We start from the raw sequence: 17779 nt of genomic DNA, 5'->3' as shown, positions 1-17779 counted from the left end.
AGTTTTATCCTAAGATTGCAAATATTCAGTCACATCATCTTCAGGCTCCACTTCTAATTCTAGTTCTCTTGCTATATCCACCACATCTGCAGTTCCTTCTCTACCGAAGTTTGAACCCCTCAGAGTCATCCAGAAGGATTACAATCAACTTCTTCCAAACTCCTGTTAATGTTGATATTTTGACCTCCTCCTATGAATCACAAATGTTCTTAATGGTGTCTAAAAGGAATTCTTTCCAGAATGTTTTCAATTTACTATGCCCAGATCTATTATAGAAATCACCACGTATGGTAGTTACAGCCTTCCAAAATGTATTTTTTAAGTGATAAGACTTGAAAGTTGAAATTACTCCTTGATGTATGGGCTACAGAATGGATGTTCTGTTAGCAGACATAATAACAACATTAACCCTCTTGTACATCTTCCGTCAGAGCTCTTGGGTGACCAGATGCATCATCAATGAGCAGTACTATTTGAAAGGGAATCTTTTTTTCTGAGCAGTAGGTCTCAACAGTGGGCTTAAAATATTCAGTAAACTATGCTGTAAAACAGATGTGCTATCAGGCAGGCTTTGTTGTTCTATTCCTAGAGGACAGGCAGAGTAGATTTAGCATAATTTTTTTCTTAAGGGCCCTTGGATTTTCAGAATGGTTCATGAGCATTGGCTTGAAGTCATCAGCTGCATTATCCCCTAACAAGAGCATCAGCTTATCCTCTGAAGCTTTGACGCCAGGCACTGACTTCTCTTTAGCTACGGAAGTCCTTGATAACAACTTCTTCTAATAGAAAGCTGTTTTATCTACACTGAAAATCTGTTGCTTACTGTAGCCAGCTTCCCCAATGACCTTAGCTACATCTTCTGGATAACTTCAGCTTCTTCATCAGCACTTGCTACTTCACCCTATACTTTTATGTTATGAAGATGGCTTCTTTCCTTAAATCTCATGAACCAACCTCTGCTAGCTTCTAATTTTTCTTCTACAGCTTCCTCACCTCTCTCAGCCTACACAGAGTTGAAGAGAGTTAGTGCCTTGCTCCGGATTAGGCTCTGGCCTTAGGGAATATTGTGGCTGCTTTGATCTTCTATCCAGACCACTCAAACTTCCTCCATATCAGCAATAAGGCTGTTTTGCTTTCTTATCATTCGTGTGTTCACTGCAGTAGCACTTTTCATTTCCTTCAAGAACTTTTCCTTTGCATTCACAACTTGGCTATCTGGTGCAGCAAGAGGCCTAGCTTTCAACCTACCTCAGCTTTTGGCATGCCTTTCTTACTAAGCTTAATCATTTCTAGCTCTCGATGTAAAGTGAGAGACATGTGACTCTTCTTTTCCCTTGAACACTTGGAGGCCACGGTAGTGTTACTAACTGGCTCAATTTCAGTATTGCTGCATCTCAGGGAATAGGGAGGTCAGAGGAGAGGAACAGAGATGGGAATCAGCCAGTTGGTGGAGCAGTGAGAACACAGCCGATATTTACTGATTAAGTTTGCTGTCTTATATGGGTGTGGTTCAGGGTTCGTGATGTACCCACAACAATTACAATTGTAACATTAAAGATCACTGATCTGTTATGATATCATAATGATCAAAATGCTTGAAACATTACAAGAATTACTAAAGTGTGACACAGACACAGGAAGTGATGATGTGCTGTTCGAAAAATGGCGTTGATAGAGTTGGTTGTTGCTGGATTGTTACAAACTGTCAACATGTAAAAAAAAATGCAGTATCTACGAAGCACAATAAAACGAGATATGTCTGTTTCTGCATCTATATCTACGCACCCTCTGGGTTCTATTTCTCTAGAGAATCCTGATGACTACAGAACATAAGAATGTATTTTAAGGCAACAAAGTATAAAATGAGATTTTTTCCTCCTCAGATTTCTTTCTTTTAAACCACTTTCTTGAGGTATGACTGACATACAGAAAGCTGTCAAATGGGATTCCTAAGCAACGTACCAGGAAAAACTATTTCTGCACAAAGACAAACAGGACAAGGGACTGTCATGGAGAAAGAGGGCTCCTCTGCAGCCTGAGCTTGAGCCAGCCTCCCTGCAGGGCATGAGCCTAGAGGCACAGGGAGCTGCCGAGATGCTGGCACACCCACGCTGCAAACCCAGGCCAGGGTGCAGCTCTGCATGGGGGGGACACAACTGTGTCTGATCTTTTAGTGACATCAAAGTCACAAAGTCCTATCGTGCTTCCACCTCCAGAAACCATCTAGCTGGGCCTCTACCACAGTGGGCATTTCCGGGAGATTCAGGAAAGGGAAGAGTTTTACAAACCAGCACCCAAATTTGATTTTCTTTAAAATAACGTTTAATGCAGCAAAATTGGTTTCAAGTTTCTTAAATGAATTAACCTCCCAGTATATAAGGTGTGATGGTAATGGCATCACACAGGTCTTACCTGTGGCTTACAGAATGAGTTATCTTCACAGATGTCATCCCAACACACCCCTGAAAACGAGTTAGGGGGTCCTCAGAAAGTCCTCATTCCCCACGCAAGACCTCCCAGGACTAAATTATTGTCGTGCCCTGTTTCGTGACCTCAAAAAGCTGTTTGTTTCTAAATGCAGGTTATTAAAAGAACCTGTTAGGATTAGTCTGAGAGACAGGAGGACGCCCATCTTCCCTTTGGGGTTGCGCATTTTGCTCAGAGATGAACCTGTACTAACAGACACAGCTTGCCCTTCAATAAGCTTCATTCTCTCCAGGGTCTCTGTGCCTCATCTGTGCTGTGCCCTCCTCTCCATGGCCACCCGCTGTGCCAGCTTTACCATCAAGCACTCACTTGAGAGTCCCGTCGGGGTTCTCCACGATGACTGCACTGGTATGGCCCAGGACGAAGCCCGGAATCCAGCCTTCGGCTGCGGGGCACTGGTCAGTGGCGGCTCGGAACACCAGAAACATGTTCTGCTGATTGCTGGCCAGAATTTGAACGACCTCTCCTTGATAGACATTTATCTCATCCTCCTTCACTGCCGTGTAATCGTGTGTCACCAACATGGTGGAGATGTTGCTACTGCTGCTACTTTCACTCTGTAGAGGGAAAGATGAAAAAGAAAAGGCGGAAGGGAACTGAAATGAGACCTAATCATGTAAAATCACGCATCGCTGTGTACCATGACCCAGTGCAGGGCTCCCCAGACAGGCACAGAGACACTTAAATTTCCTTCATACAAGCTAACTTTGTGCATCTTTTTCAAGAATTGAAAATAAGATTTCTCTAGAAAGCAATTTAGGGACAATCTAAAATAAAGTCACCACAATAATGACACTTTACTTTTGGGGGCTTGATATTATCAATCTGATCTTCCTTGCATGCTCACGGGAACACCTTAGTCCTCACGTCGACAGTATGTTGGGTTATTCCTAACCCCAAAAAAGCAATGTCACAGCGAATATCATGCTCTTTTGTTTAAGGTATTAAATTTAAAAGCTGCAAAGAGTTGCCCTTTGTCTCACTGATGCATCAGATAATGGAGAAGTCCCTAAATCTTCTAGACAAAACACTCATTGAAAACACATATTCCAGAATCATGCTCAGTTGCTGACATATCTAACCATTTCTACCTCTTTTCCCTTCAAAATGAAGATGGTGGAACCACTGAAAAGTAAAACCAACTACTACTCTCTTCTTGGGGATGGTTGCTCTGTCTCCATTACTCATCCCTTGCTGGGTGGCCCTCTTGCGAGCTGGCATGATTCAAGTGTCCCCAAGGTACTGTTGCCATGGGGGTGTATCACAGCATCACAGTGCCACTCAACTCAAATTTCAGGAGCAGACCTGGTGTGGGGATGCTTACCCCACCCTGATTCTGCAGCCCTGGTGGCACCTGATCTCTGGTCAGTGACTGACATGCAGTAGGCACTCAGTGTGTGTCGAGCGGCCCAGTTGATGAGGCAAGACTACCATGACAAAGCAAAGCTGGTTCCTTGAGGCCGTCCCTGGGCGCACACGCTGAGTGGTGCTAGCCACAGAACAGAAGAAACACAAATGGCAGTCTTTGAGTCAGGCTCTCATTTAGTGAGTGACCTACTGTTCCAAGGGGAGGAGAAGAAAGCTGAGGCCCCTGTCAGCTCCTGAGCTACATCTTGTACAAGTCCTCTCTATCAAACCAAGATGTGGAAATGGCATCTGGTGCCTTGTTCCCAGAAGCTGGTTCTCAGAAGCTCCCATCGGTGACGCTGTGGGATGTTCGTGGACTGTCAGGACTCCAAAGGTGCCGGCTTCTGCTGGGCTCTCGGACGCCCTGGGCAGATCCTGGGTCAGAGCACATGCAACCCATCAGTCAACCCTGCCATACTGCCGCTCATCCCTGGTCTACTGGGTGCTGAAGGACACGCTGGAGCAGATTGAAGCCAGCCGAGGGGACAAGCGAGAAGAGACTCTCCTGCTCTCCTCACGAGGCCAAGCGCAGGGAAGCCAACAGGCCAGCCGCTGGGAATTCCAGGGGCCAGGGCTAGGAATCTAGGCCTGCGGTGGATAATCTAAGACACAGCAGCTCTGCTCAGCTCTTGTTTCTTGTCTCTGCCGAGGAGGGGTCTGTTTCCTTGTGCCTGTCCCCATGGATGCTCACTTCTTGATTGTGGTCCCTCGCTGTGACGTGTGTTACACGTCAGGCTTTGGCCTGTGCACATTCATTTATACAATTTTATACCTTTAGCATGTAATCTGGTATGCTGAGTTACATGGCAACACCCAATAGTTTTGAGATTACAAAGCTGAATTTGCTAGAATATATAAACAAAACACATCTTCAGCACAGCTGCTTTTGGTAATACATATAATTTAATACTCATAATTTGAGTATCTTACCGTAGTAATAATAACTATTAGTATGAGTATTTTCGGAACACCTCCTGCATGCCAGGCTGTGTATCAGGCATTTGAAATCTATCTTGCTTAATTCACACAACTGCCTTGCCAATGGGCGTGGTCATAAGCCCCTTGTGGTGGGAGGTTAGTGACTTGGCCTACGTTAGGGACCTGGCCTGCGAGAGAAAGGCAGGGCCACGGTGTCTCCAATGTGCACGCATTTTTATTGTTGCCAATAAAACAGGCTGAAAGCCCAGACCAAGAGCCGCTGGCACAGTCACAGTTTGGACTGATCCACACCTACTCTACTACTGTTTTCAGCAGAACTTTGCAGAAGGCCCCACCTAAAGGCAGAAGAGAGGCCTGGGCTGTGGGTCAGGCACAACCATTTGGCTGTAACCACAGACAACTTGACAGATGTGGGCAAGGAGGGAGGCTCTGAAGAGCTGCCAGGGGGACAGGAGCGCACACGGGTAGGGGCCAGGCAGGGTAGCAGTTCCTTTGAACCAAATACTTAAGGGTTCTTGAGGACATTTCCAAATCCCACTTTGGATCTCTGGCCATCTTCCCAGCCTCTGGGGCATTTCTGTAAGGCACTGTGACTCGTCTGAACCACTATTCAGCAATTTCTCTTTCCAGATTACTCACCACATAAGAAAAAGTGGGAACAAGAAGACAGAAAGCAAAGGCAACTTTCCAAACCTAAAACTCTTGGAACGTATGCTCCCTTTATCCTACACCTTTGTCTCAGAGGGAGCATGCTGGGGCCATGGCCATGATTCTCGTCTACGTGTGAACGTCCAGAGAAGTCCTGCGCTGGAGCAGTTGATGCATTAATTCTGAAACGCAGACTCTGAGAACTCTGCTTGTACTGGATGGGGAAGTGTCCAGGTTAGGATGAGCCTGAGAGATGCTGACGGGCGGATTTTGTGAGGGTCACAGCTGTAAGGCCATGTCTGTATACTGAGTGTTCGACTTGGCGCTGGCAGGTGCCGCTTGTCACGGGTTGTCTGCATCGCTTTCCCTGACTGAAACCCAGGTCCGACGCTAACCTGCCCACTGAGCACGTCCCGTCTAACTGGGAGGCCTGCCAGACGCGTATTTTTGATGATAACACTCAGCTGTAAATAAATGTATCATGACCCATTTTGTTAATTTCCTTCTCAATTAAATACAAAAATTGAGTTTAACAAAATATGTTAACAAAAAATAGAAAGAAATAATAAGACCACATAAATCAAATACGATATTAATAGAAGTCCAGAGGAAAGAGAGAGACATGCAAAAGCCAGATTTTTTTTTAATATATATAAAGAGAGACATAATCCCTTTTAGGGAAATGTATTTAAAAATTTATAAAGTGATCAAACATATACTCGTTAGAACAGTTCTATTCACTCATGCATGCCTTCAGGAAAGTGTTAGGGGCCAGGCACGTGCCCCGTAGGAACAGGTGGGTAGACAGTGAGGAAGCCACGAAATGGGGAGAAACCCATCGTAGCAACCCTTCTGCTTGAGAACACAAGTGAGTGCAGGGTAAAGTGACTCTGGCCAGCCTAGAGGCGAGACGCCCCTGCCCACGCTGCGCCCCTGCTGGCCATGCAGGGCACTGCTCCTCCCGGGGCTCCGCTGCACCGCCACCTGCAGGAGCCACGATGCAGGTGCCCAGAGCAGTCTCTCTCTCTTCCAGAGCGGATCTTGGGGTGAAGTAAAATATTCCCACTGGATAGATTCCTTCCCCCCATTTTTTCAGCTTTGTTTGCTTTGAGTTGCTGTTGGAAGTTTCTTGAGGGATTTGTTTTTCCAGCAAATGAGTCAAAAATGCCGCAAAGACAATATAATATATGAGGCATAAAAGAGCAAAACCAAGCGATGAGCAAAAAGCTTAAAGTGTACAGATTTCAACTGAAATAAGAGGTAGAGAACGGGAAAGGCTGCTCCCCCCAAAAAATGTGCGAGAGGAAGGCAGGAACCGAAAAGGAAGTTCCAGGATATTTGGTGGCTGGAAAACCGAAAGCTTTAAAGGTGCTGCATTCAGAAGGTTAACGATCTGCTTTCCCTCATCAAGGAGACACGGACAAAGCAAGGAGCGAGTTAGTAGAGCCGAGAGCGTCGCCGCGGCGCGGGAGGAGGTGATTACTGCGGCAGCAGCGCTGGAGAGCCGGAGTTAGTACGAGGACAGCGACGGCGACACAGGAGGTTTAGAAGAGCTGGCGGGGCGGAGGCGGTGGGGCGCGCTTACCCCGTTGCTCTGGGTGGACTGCACGGACTGCTCGCTGGCCGACGAGCACGTGCTCATGCGGTCCGTGTCCTTGCCGGGGGCCGCGTGGCGGTGCGTCTGGCGCTGGAGGGAGTCGCTGTCCCCCGGGAAGGTGAAGGAGCCGGGCCGGCTGGCGGGGGAGGCGGGGATGGAGCTCCAGAAGGAGCCCCCCTTTTGCAGGGGGCTGCTGGGGGGAAAGGGCTCCTTGCCGAAAGGAGAAGGGAACGCGGTGGCGAGCGGAGAGTTCAGAGGCGACACGGCCCCGGACCTGGGCTTCCCCAGGGGCAGGGAGCCCGGGCTCCCCCGCGCGTCCTTGGCGCCCGCGTCCTGGCCCGACTTCCGGGGGCTGTCCATCACCTTCATCTTGGGGATGGGCTCGGCTCCTCGCTCGGGCCCTTCGGCGTCTCCGCTGGGGGGCGGCCTGCTGGGCTGGCTGAGGCCGGCCTCCGAGGCCAGGCTGCCGCCGGGGGGAGGCAGTGAGGGGCCGGGGGTGCACATACCTGACATCTTGTCTGCCTCTGCCTGGCTCGAGGCTGCAGAGGAGACCAGCACAGGGGGGTGGTGTCGGACAGGCTGGGGGATCCGGGAGGGCCTGCTCCTGCTCGAGCTGGGGCCACCGCTGGTGCCACCGCTGCTGGGGCCGCCGCCGTGGCCGCCTCCGCTGCTGGGGGCCCCGCCGCCGCCCCCGCCCCCTCCGCCCCCGCTGCCGCCCCCGCTGTGGTTCCTCTGGTACTCGATCGGCGATGTCAAGGCTGTAAAACAAGCAAGACACAGCAGAGGAGACTGGTCAGGGCACGGAGGAAAGGCACACGGCGGGGCAAAGGGAAAAGGAACACGAGGCGATCTAAAGGAGCCCTGGGCTCAGATGTGCCGTGGGCTGGTCACAGGTAAGTAATCGAGACAGCCCGCGTGCGGTGACCAGGATCTTTCTACAGCCCACACATCTGGAGGCCACAGACTGGCACCATCCATCAGTAAAGGAGTGAGCAATGTGCTACTCTCCTGTTTACTAAGAAGTTAAAGCGACTTGATGGCGGCAGTGTAACCAGTCCACAGACAGCAGGCAGAAGTGCGGAGTGAGGGGCCTGCGGGTGTGACACTTCAGTTCCCCAAGAGCAGGCCAGCAGAGCCTCTGCATCCCACAAAGAGAGAGGAGTCGCATCCACCCAGAGCACCTCAGAAAATGGCCAGCATCAGTGGGCAGACCAGAGCCGCGCTAGGGCAGAGTCACCTGGGGCTGCCTGCAGCACCAGCTGGCTCCCACTGTGGGAGAGGTTAGTGCCACTTTCTCCAAAGACTTCATTAAACCGGGGAGTAGTTAGTCCAAGAAGAAACAGGCCGGGAGTTAAGTAACCCCTTGGCTACCATACTCAGAGGTAGTTTTATAGACCACCTCTCTTTTGTAGGTTGAATAAACCAGACAAGGGAAGTTAACACATTGACTGCCACAGAAGAAAAAAGTTTTCCCTGGGGCCACGGTGTTTTATTACGAAAACAGAATAAAAACTTCAAAAACAAAATGATCCTCCTAATTTAATGAAAAATTTGTTATTTTTTATTGTTTTCTTGCATGAGTTATATGCAACTTGAAAAATAGTTCTTGTGGCTTCCAAAGTGAAGAGATGTATGAGTTAGGTATGCTTCACAGGCCCTGGGCTCAAAACTAGCATGAGTTAAATACAACTCACATGGCAGTTAATGTGTTAAAGGACCTCCGCAAGGCCCCTTGCTGTCCCATCTCTGACTTTAGTGATTTAGCTTTCTCACATAATCTGGAGCACAGGAATCATGTCAAATAAGACATATGGAAACACTAACACAAATTATTGAAGTTGAGAAATACCATAATCAGATAGCCACTGCCCCCACCCCAGCAGCGGGCATATGTGGGAAAGTACCCTGTAGCCAGAGGCAGTCAACAATCTCCATGTTGCCTTGGCCTCTCACAGGAGTAAGGGTAGAGCCAGAAAGAGAAGGACACGTCCAGAGCTCCCACTCCCTTCATTCGGATTTCCTTTAATCCTCTGGAACAGGTATGATCAGAGGTCCCCCGACCTTTCTGGCACCAGGGACCAGTTTCATACAAGACAATTTTTCCATGGAGAGTGGAGCTCAGGCGGTGATGCCAATGATGGGGAACGGCTGTAAATACAGATGAAGCTTGAAGCTTTGCTGGCTCACCTGCCACTCACCTCCTGCTGTATGCCCCCCGCTTCTTAAGTTTCATGGAAGACAATTTTTCCACGGATTTGGGGAGGGTGGTGGGTAGGCAGGAGCAGAGCTCTGTGGCCTGATTCCTAACATGCCAGACAGGTATGGGGGTTGGGGATGGCAGGGTATGATTATTGACAAGACTGAGTGCCAAGTAAATGATAATACCAAAGCCTAATCATGCTTGCAGTTTGGGAGCAGTTTGTTTTATTTTAAAGACAATGGTAAAAGTTTAGAGATATACCGATTCCCAAGCCACCAACTGGTATTTAATGCACCACTTAAGAACAACGCATTTAAAGAGACCCACATTCTCTCATAGCCACAGGAGCTCAACCTTCTACCTCCACAGGAACTATCCGCCTCCCGCCCCATCCATCCAATTCTAACTGCAAATGTAAACAATTATCAGCTTGCAAGCTCGATAGAAACCCGGAGTTAACACCCAGGCAGCTGATTCCACTTGGACCAAAAATGCCATGGACTTTACATTTTCAATGAGTGCCTACGTTCCTGGCTCTGGAATGTCATGCAAGATGTGGAGGTGGTTTTCTTGTGACAGAGAACATTACAACATCCTACTGGAATTGAGCACAGAGATGCATAATATGAAGAAAAGGGCACAGAAAAGGCAGATTCAATGAACATAATACTTCTGACTGAATTCTCAAAGTTCTTCACTGATCACATTAAAACCAGAGTAGAAGCCAGTGGTCTCAAAGAGATGTCACGCCTATTGCGAGGCAATGTAAGAGCAGTGTGGCTGCTCCCTTTTGTGTTTGTGGCTCCTCTATAATCACTCAAGTAATGGAAGTTGGGAAGGATAAAACGCTCTCATATTTTAATGGCGAAGGGAGGTGTGGGTATGCAATATACTTGTGAATGTCTCCAACATCTTTGGCCACTTCCATCTGCCTTATGTCCTTCTTGCACATTCTTCCTCCTAGGATAGGGCCCTCGTGCACATTCTGTGCAGGGCACATGCTGAGAGCCACACGGCTGCTTCAAATCCTGACTCTGCCACCAACAACTTGTGGGACTTTGGGCAAATTACTAACTCACTCTGCCTTGGCAAGTGGCGAGTGTAGAGGACACTTTGTCTGGGAACGATTCCTTGTTGTTTTTCTCAAGAACATGCCTTGGCCTCGCACGCAAGTCCAGGGCGCCCTAACCCTGCTAACAGGAGGGGCTAGGGAGTTTAGATGCAAACATCTGCTCGCCGGAGACGAAACAACAAGGAACAGGGACGCGTTGAGTCGGGACAGTGTGGGAACAAAGAAATTACGGTGGGACAGTTGCCAAACAGGCTGTGTTATACATAAAGAAACTACAGCAAGAAAGTTTGCTGCAGTCTTGTACCGTCTTTGTGTGTGTCTGTGTCTCTTTGTCTCTGTGTTCATTCCTTGGCCCCTAGAAATGGGCCACGACAGGTGAGGACGACAGTGCTTGCCACACAAGGTGGCTGTGAAGGCGAAATAGAGCAATATACAGATGGCACTTGGTGTGCGGGAAGTGCTAAGTTCAGTCATCACTATGAATATGTAATGGAAGAGAGAAGAAAAATAAAACGTGTCCGTTAGGGAAAGGAAATACGTATCTAGTAACAGAGCATACATTACCATTTAAAAAATTGCGCTGGTTTTCTAAAATTTGGTTGATTTCATGAATCCATGTCTGCCGGACACTTGGACTGGACGAATGCAAAATGAAGGTCTCTACCACGTCGCCTGTCCTTGATGTCAGAGCAAATTTACAGGGGTCATTTTCCACATTTTCCTCCAGGCAAAGGCAACTCACCTTAAAAAAAATTCAAGCATTATTCACAATAACTAAGAGGTGGAAGCAACCCAAGTGTCCATCTGCTGATGAACTGATAAGCAAAATGTGGTATATGCACACAATGGAATATTATTCCTCCTTAATCAGGAGGGAAATTCCAACACATGCTACAACATGGATGAACCCTAAGGACATTATGCTAAGTGAAATATGCCAGTCACAAAAAAAGATGCTGTATGATTCCATGGATGTGAGGTCCCTAGAATAGTCAAATTCATAGAGACAAAAAGTAGAATGGGGGTTGCCAGGGGCTGTGGAGAGAGGGGACTGGGGAGTTAATATTTAATGGGTGCAGAGTTTCAGTTTTGTATGATGGAGAGTTCTGGAAATGAATGATGGTAATGGTTGCATAATGATGTGAATGTATCTAATACCACTGAGCTAGACATACATTTGAATATGATTAAGATAGTAGATTTTATGTTATGTGTACTTTACCACAATAAAAGGATCAAAGCATATTTATCCCCACTGGCCAAAATGCAAAGTGAAGTTCATCCTACATCAAAACTTAAACAATCACTTTTTGATAGAGCTTCCGTTTTTACTTCCTCAGAAAACATTATTGTGAAGCCTTTCCATGTGTCTTTTAACTCAGGTACATGGGGATTATCAGGAGTTTAACTAATAGTTTGAACTAACAGCTTGAACAATTAACTAGAAATGTGGGCCTGAGATTACCTGTTTCCAAAACCCCTCTATGATGACCCAGTGTTCATCCTTCACTCACTTTCCAGGGAATAAAATGACACCATTAAAAAATCCCAATTTTCAGTAAAACCTGTGTTATAAAAGTATACATGATATCATGATTAAAACACATCCAGTAACTTTATAGAAGCAGCAGAATATGTAAGAAAAAATGTATAGAGAATTCCTGTGGTTGTGGAGTGATTTTTCTGTCAAGAGACTTGTGAAAAGAATGGGTGGGAAGTTCAAGAGATGGATGCAGTTCAGGTGACTGATGGATGTAGTTCTGGGGATTGATGGATGTAGTTCAGGAGATGGATGCAGTTCAGGTGCTGATGGATGTAGTTCTGGGGATTGATGGATGCAGTTCAGGAGATGGACATAGTTCAGGAGATGGATGCAGTTCAGGTGACTGATGGATGCAGTTCGGATGATGATGCAGTTCAGGTGATGGATGTATAGTTCAGGTGATGAACGTGCAGGTGTAGTGAAGCGCATGGAGGGCCTGTGCCTGACGTGGCCTCAGAGGGAGGGGTGGGAAGGTGGTGTGAGATGGAAGGGCCCACAGCCCAGCTTCATGCAGAGGCCTCTGAAGCCTTCCTAGGTAGTGGTGGGCAGGAGACCCCCAGCTTAAGGGCTGTGCCCATGGACAGAGCCTTACCAGGCTCAGGTGCAGGGAGGCTGTTGGAGACAGCCAACAGAAGCCTAAGCGGGAAGCCAGATGGGATAGGGTGCAATGTCCTGCCCGTATGCCATGAGGCCTGCAGGTTGTGGAGGGTCTGAGAGGTTCCCTGTCCCTCACTGAGCTGGTGGCTTAGGGCAAAAGGAACTGGGGGAGGGGGACACATGCATCTCTCAGGGATCTTCTGCTGGGACCTCAGTCTTTCCTCTACCTCACCCTTGGTTTGTCCCCTTTACAGAATTTAGGGCCATTTGCAATTGTTTTCTTTGTCTGCTTATTTATCCCATCAGAGGACAAGCGACACCAAGGCAGAGAAGGCATCTGTCTGGGCCGTTCCTGGAGCACTCACGCCTCACACTGACAGCTCAGTAACTCCTTGTTGAATGGAGGAAAAGAAGATGACACTCAGTTAGCTATTTTCTCTGGCTATAGAGCAATACTCCAAATCTGTGCCCCCCAATTTAAACAAGTTTTCCATGGTCACAGAGAAGGTGGTGCGTGAACACTATTCAAGGTGAGGTCTTCTTGTCATGGTGAAAATGAGTGGCTGCAGTCACACTGAGGTGTGTGCAAGACATCAGCCACTCAAGAACACAGAAAGTAGAAAGAGGGATGGGGTGAATTAAAGGTTCTGAAATGGACTAGAAAATTCTCTAAATACTTAATAAACCAAGCATCAGTATATGTCACCATTAAAAAGGAAAGAGTTTATGAGCATGACAGGTATGTGTGCTGGTGTTTGAGAAAACATATACAAAACATGTTACCTTGATACTGTTTTTAAACAGGAATCCTGGCATGGAGAAGCCCTTTTTTTTATCAAGTGGTTCACTGAATATGACGATCTGCTCAAAGAGGAAAATGCGCCTCTCTTTACATCGAGGCAGAAGCCCTGCATCTTGATCTGTGACCAAGAACGTGTCCTGCAAGAGCAGTTTACCCTGGGCAACAATTTTACCCTAAAACAAGAAAAAGGGGGCAAAGGAAGAGGAGAAAAAAACATTCTTTTTAAGTTATCTGAAGTTCTCTTTTCTATACATTTCTTCCCACAGAATAATGTATTTTTCTTCTATTAATTTATAGAGCTTAAAAATTTTTTTCTTTTACCGTCACGTGTGCTTAGCCCCAAACAGAATAGTTATCTAAATAAAATTCTTGTCAACCTCTGTCTAAACCTCTGTTCTCAGTTACAATCAGAGGCTAATGCTGGGATCTTAAAAATGTGTAGTTCACACTAGAGCGGCCGTTCTCAAGGTGTGGTCTCTGGACCAGTGGCCACAGCATCACTCGGCAGGAACAAATCAGACATGTGTAAGAATCTGTCTCAGAGCCCTCCAGGCGATTCTATCCGTGCTGAAGAGTGAGAACCTCAGCACTAGAACTTTAAACCCTGGCAACACAGTAGGCAAGAAGAGTAAAACCTCCCATCTCCTTACTCAATAGTCAGATTAAAAAAAGAGATTCTGGTTCTGGATTCACCTTTAGGACACATAATAGGTAATATATAATATGAGTAGTCTGGCAACCCATACAAAAGTATGTTGGACTAACAAGGAACACAGTGACTCTAAAGTCAAGCTCCCGGGTCCTACTATATCCGTAGCTATTACGGTTTTAAATACAGGGGAAAGCTCTTACAACAGTAGAGGGCCCAAGAGACAAAGCACAGTCCTGCTTGTTTCTGCCACGAGGCTTTGAGCAGAGCAGAGGAAGGTCCCAAAAAAGCAAATCAAATGCATCAAAAAAAAAAAAAAAAGTTGAAAGAAAATATCAATCGGGTTAAAGTGAGATAAGGCAGAAAACCAAGCAAAAAGAATCAGCTTTCTACATGCGGAGAGAAGTGATCCAAGACAGAAGAAAGGGATGGAAGGCAGAGGACCCTTTTAAAGAGCAAGAGCCACATTACATCGAATCCTTGCAGCCGCCCCACGTTCATCATGTCGTTGCACCGCCGTGGTACTATGCACATGACTTCCACGGCTCTCTGCGGGCAGGAAGAGAGCAGAGTGAAAGTTCAAGCTCCTCTAGGGAAGATCTGATGTGCTAACCCAGTTCCTTGCCCTCCCACCCTCTAGAAGTGCAGAGAGCAACCCAGACGCGCCGGAGAGACACCCTCCCAGGGCCAGGCCTTCCTGCTTGGAGACACTCGGGATTAGGAGAAGAGCCCGGCAGGGATTTGGGTGGGCGTAGCCAGTGATGCGAGTACCTCTAATTCTGATGTATCCAGGCTGGCCTTTTTGGAATATTTGAGGAAGTCCTGCAAGGGAAAAGGAGAGGAGGACGTGATGATGGTGATGAGGGCAACAGCTGCTAACCTTTTTGATCACTCATGCTGTGCCAGGCACTGGGTTCAGTGCTTTAGTTCCATTTTCTCACGTTATTCTCTCGGTAAGACACGGTGAGAAGGTGTCCCCTTATGTGGATTTCAAGCTGCGGTACAGAAAGTCAGACCAGATCTATCTAATGGTTCCTGTTCAAGCCAAGACAAGCTCTTGTCCCTCTTTATGTCCAGGAACTACGTTTCCTACACGAAGGAACCCCATACATTTAAGAAGTCGCTTTTATCATGGAAAAATATGTGGCTCTGCCTTTCGTTGTGCTGAAGAATTTATATCAATCAAGGGCTAGTCCCAAGCCAGTGGAGAGGAATACAGAGGGACTAAACATTGACTTTTATCCGAGGCTCCAAGAAGCTTAGAAAATATTTAAGGTTGACAGAGCTGAAGAAAAATCCTTAGCATTCCAAGGTCTGCGGTGGGGGAAAAAAGTTCACTTTTACTGACATTTTGATTCAGAACTTGATGTAAAAAAAAAATGGAGAAAATAGTATAAGATGTTTTATTAAATTTTAAAAACTCTACCTTGAAATATTTAAAATGAGAAGTAACAAGATTGCTTCATATTTCTTATACAAATGACTTCCTTACCTTCCTTCTCACTCTGAGTCCTGTCCTCTCACCAAACTAACTTCTGACACTAAAGTTTGTACCTCCAATCTCCTCACCTTTAGTAACAGCTGATATTTCATAATTCTCTGCACTGGTTTGATCAACAAATCTGTGAGTTGCAACCTGTGGCCAAGGCGCTGCTTTAAATCCTGTGGTTTTAAAGGAGAAAAAAAGGTCTAAAGTGATGTTCATTAAAGGGCACTTTTTTAGTCCTTGTAATTGTCAGAACAGCTTAACTACAACATCGTCAGTAAAAGTAGTAAGAAATAAAAGCCACTTTGCACTAAAACTAACTAGTGCAAAGATTTCCAAGGTTTACACTTTAACCTTTCTAAGCTGTTTTTCAAAGTACTCATTCAAGCTCAAGGGATTTTTTTCAATTGCTTTCTTTTACTCATATAAACATATATGTTATTTTTAGGCTAAAAGTTTAGATCGAGAATTATTCTGAATTTGTAATGAGACCTAAGTTTAACACTAATAAAAACCTTTAACAACTGCTCCAGTCTTCTGAATGCCAGGTGGTACCACCATAGACTGAATTCATACCCATTTCTCTGATTTACAGGAAAGAAATATAAGCTCAGAATTCTTATCACTCAGGCTAATTTTCTGAGAACCGCTTAGTCTCCTGGGAAACCAATAATACTTGCATTTTTGGAAATCAATTGGAAGAAAAGATTCAGAAATACTTTGTTTCTATCTTCGTCTTACCTCGAAAAAGGTATCAATGTATTCTGAGACAATGTGCTCAGACTTTGGTTTATTTTGACAATAAACTATGTACATGTGCAACCTTCTCTCCTAGGAATGAAAAAGGCAAATACGTGGGTTAAAACGATCGGAAGTTCAATTAGAATAGAAGAGCACATGCATATTTCAGCACATTCATAAAGGAAATTCTCTTAAAACCAAGCTATTTTTCTAAATCTCTCGGGAGCACATTCTAGCTTCATGACATCAGTCTTCTGTCTTTGGCTCCAAAAACAGTCCTTCGGTATTGCTCCTTCACATACACCAAACCCTGCATTCACTTTAGTACCAAATACAGCAAATACCAGAGGCAGCAAAAGAATACACTTCTTACTATTAAACGAAGAATTACTCCCATCCCTCCAAACTCTGGCCAGTCCTAGTAAGCCTGGCTATTTTTAGTAGAGGAGGAAAAGCTCATTAATCTCAAATCCTGAAGGCAGGGGGAAAGAAATAGACAATGCGCCTTCCCTTAAATCTAGCAATCCTCAAAGTGGGTGGTGCGCAGACCCCTGGAGGTCTCTGAGGCCTTTCAGTGGCTCCATTAGTTCAGAACTATTTTCAAAACAACACTAAGATGTCATCTGCCTTTTTCATTGTGCTGACATCTGCAGTAATGTGCAAAGCCAATGGTGGGTGAAACTGCTGGCACCTCAGCACATATTCTTCACTGCCGCAAATTTGCAATTAAAAAAATGCCAGTTTCGTTTAAGAATGTCCTTGATGAAGTAAGAAAAATTGTTCATTTTCTTAAAATTCAACCATTGAGTATATACTTTTTAAACATTCTTGTGACAAGATGGAAGTCCACATAATATTTCTGCTGAATACATTGTCTTGAGTCGAGAAAAAGCAATTCTGTGATCAAGTTGTAGGCGACCTAAATGCTTTTTTATGGACCACCATTTTTACTTGAAAGAATGATGGAAACAAACAGTAATTATTTATGCTTTGGTATCTGGTAGACACTTTCTTGAACATGAACGAAATCAGCCTGTCATTTCAAGGCAGACAACTGGCAGTATTTGTTCAGGATGAAAATTCCAGCTTTCAAGCAAAAATTTAGAATCTTGGAAAACATGCATCTATCTGCCACCGTGAAATTGACAATACTTAAAGACTTTTCTGAGAAGATGGATGGTGATGTTAAAAAGTCTGATTTTTGGATACTGTGTAACGAAATGTGTCAACCGCTGGAAGTCAGAGGTTGCTTAAGTGAACTGTTGTCTTCCATTGACGGATGCATGAGGGTGTAAGACTGCGTGGCTGAAAGAGCCTCGAAGTTCAAGACAGTTCAATGGATTTAATGTCGCAGTGGGAGAAGTTCACAGGTAGGTTTTCAGATTCCATGTTGCAACTAACCTTTAAGAAATTATCACTTGTCAAGTTTTGGTATAGTATCTAAAAAAACTATCTAAAATTCTCTGAAAAGGCTATTAAAATACTTTGTCCCTTTCTAACTATACATCTATGTCACGATGGAATTTTTTTTTGGTATACTTTAACCAAAAAAACATATCACAATAGGTTGAATGCAAAAGCAGATACAAAAATCTAGCTAATACGAAAATT

The 17779-nt window shown here is 45.6% G+C and overlaps 1 protein-coding gene across 1 annotated transcript in view; it reads right to left on the bottom strand.

Moving 5' to 3' along the window:
* Window positions 1-3817: 3817 nt before the first annotated feature.
* TRIO (trio Rho guanine nucleotide exchange factor) overlaps window positions 3818-17779 on the bottom strand; it is a 188563-nt gene continuing 174601 nt past the window's right edge. The window contains exons 40-47 of the mRNA XM_012642750.1: window positions 16169-16258; window positions 15511-15603; window positions 14713-14763; window positions 14413-14490; window positions 13274-13465; window positions 10915-11092; window positions 7067-7836; window positions 3818-4269 (exon numbers count right to left, since the gene is read on the bottom strand). Of these exons, the coding sequence (XP_012498204.1) occupies window positions 4042-4269; window positions 7067-7836; window positions 10915-11092; window positions 13274-13465; window positions 14413-14490; window positions 14713-14763; window positions 15511-15603; window positions 16169-16258 (1680 nt within the window). The 3' untranslated portion in view covers window positions 3818-4041. The remainder of the gene's footprint in view (window positions 4270-7066; window positions 7837-10914; window positions 11093-13273; window positions 13466-14412; window positions 14491-14712; window positions 14764-15510; window positions 15604-16168; window positions 16259-17779) is intronic.

The sequence above is a fragment of the Propithecus coquereli genome, unplaced genomic scaffold (genome assembly GCF_000956105.1).
Source record: "Propithecus coquereli isolate 6110/MARCELLA unplaced genomic scaffold, Pcoq_1.0 Scaffold100, whole genome shotgun sequence".
Taxonomy (NCBI): domain Eukaryota; kingdom Metazoa; phylum Chordata; class Mammalia; order Primates; family Indriidae; genus Propithecus; species Propithecus coquereli.
This window is presented reverse-complemented; position numbering and strand designations above follow the sequence as displayed.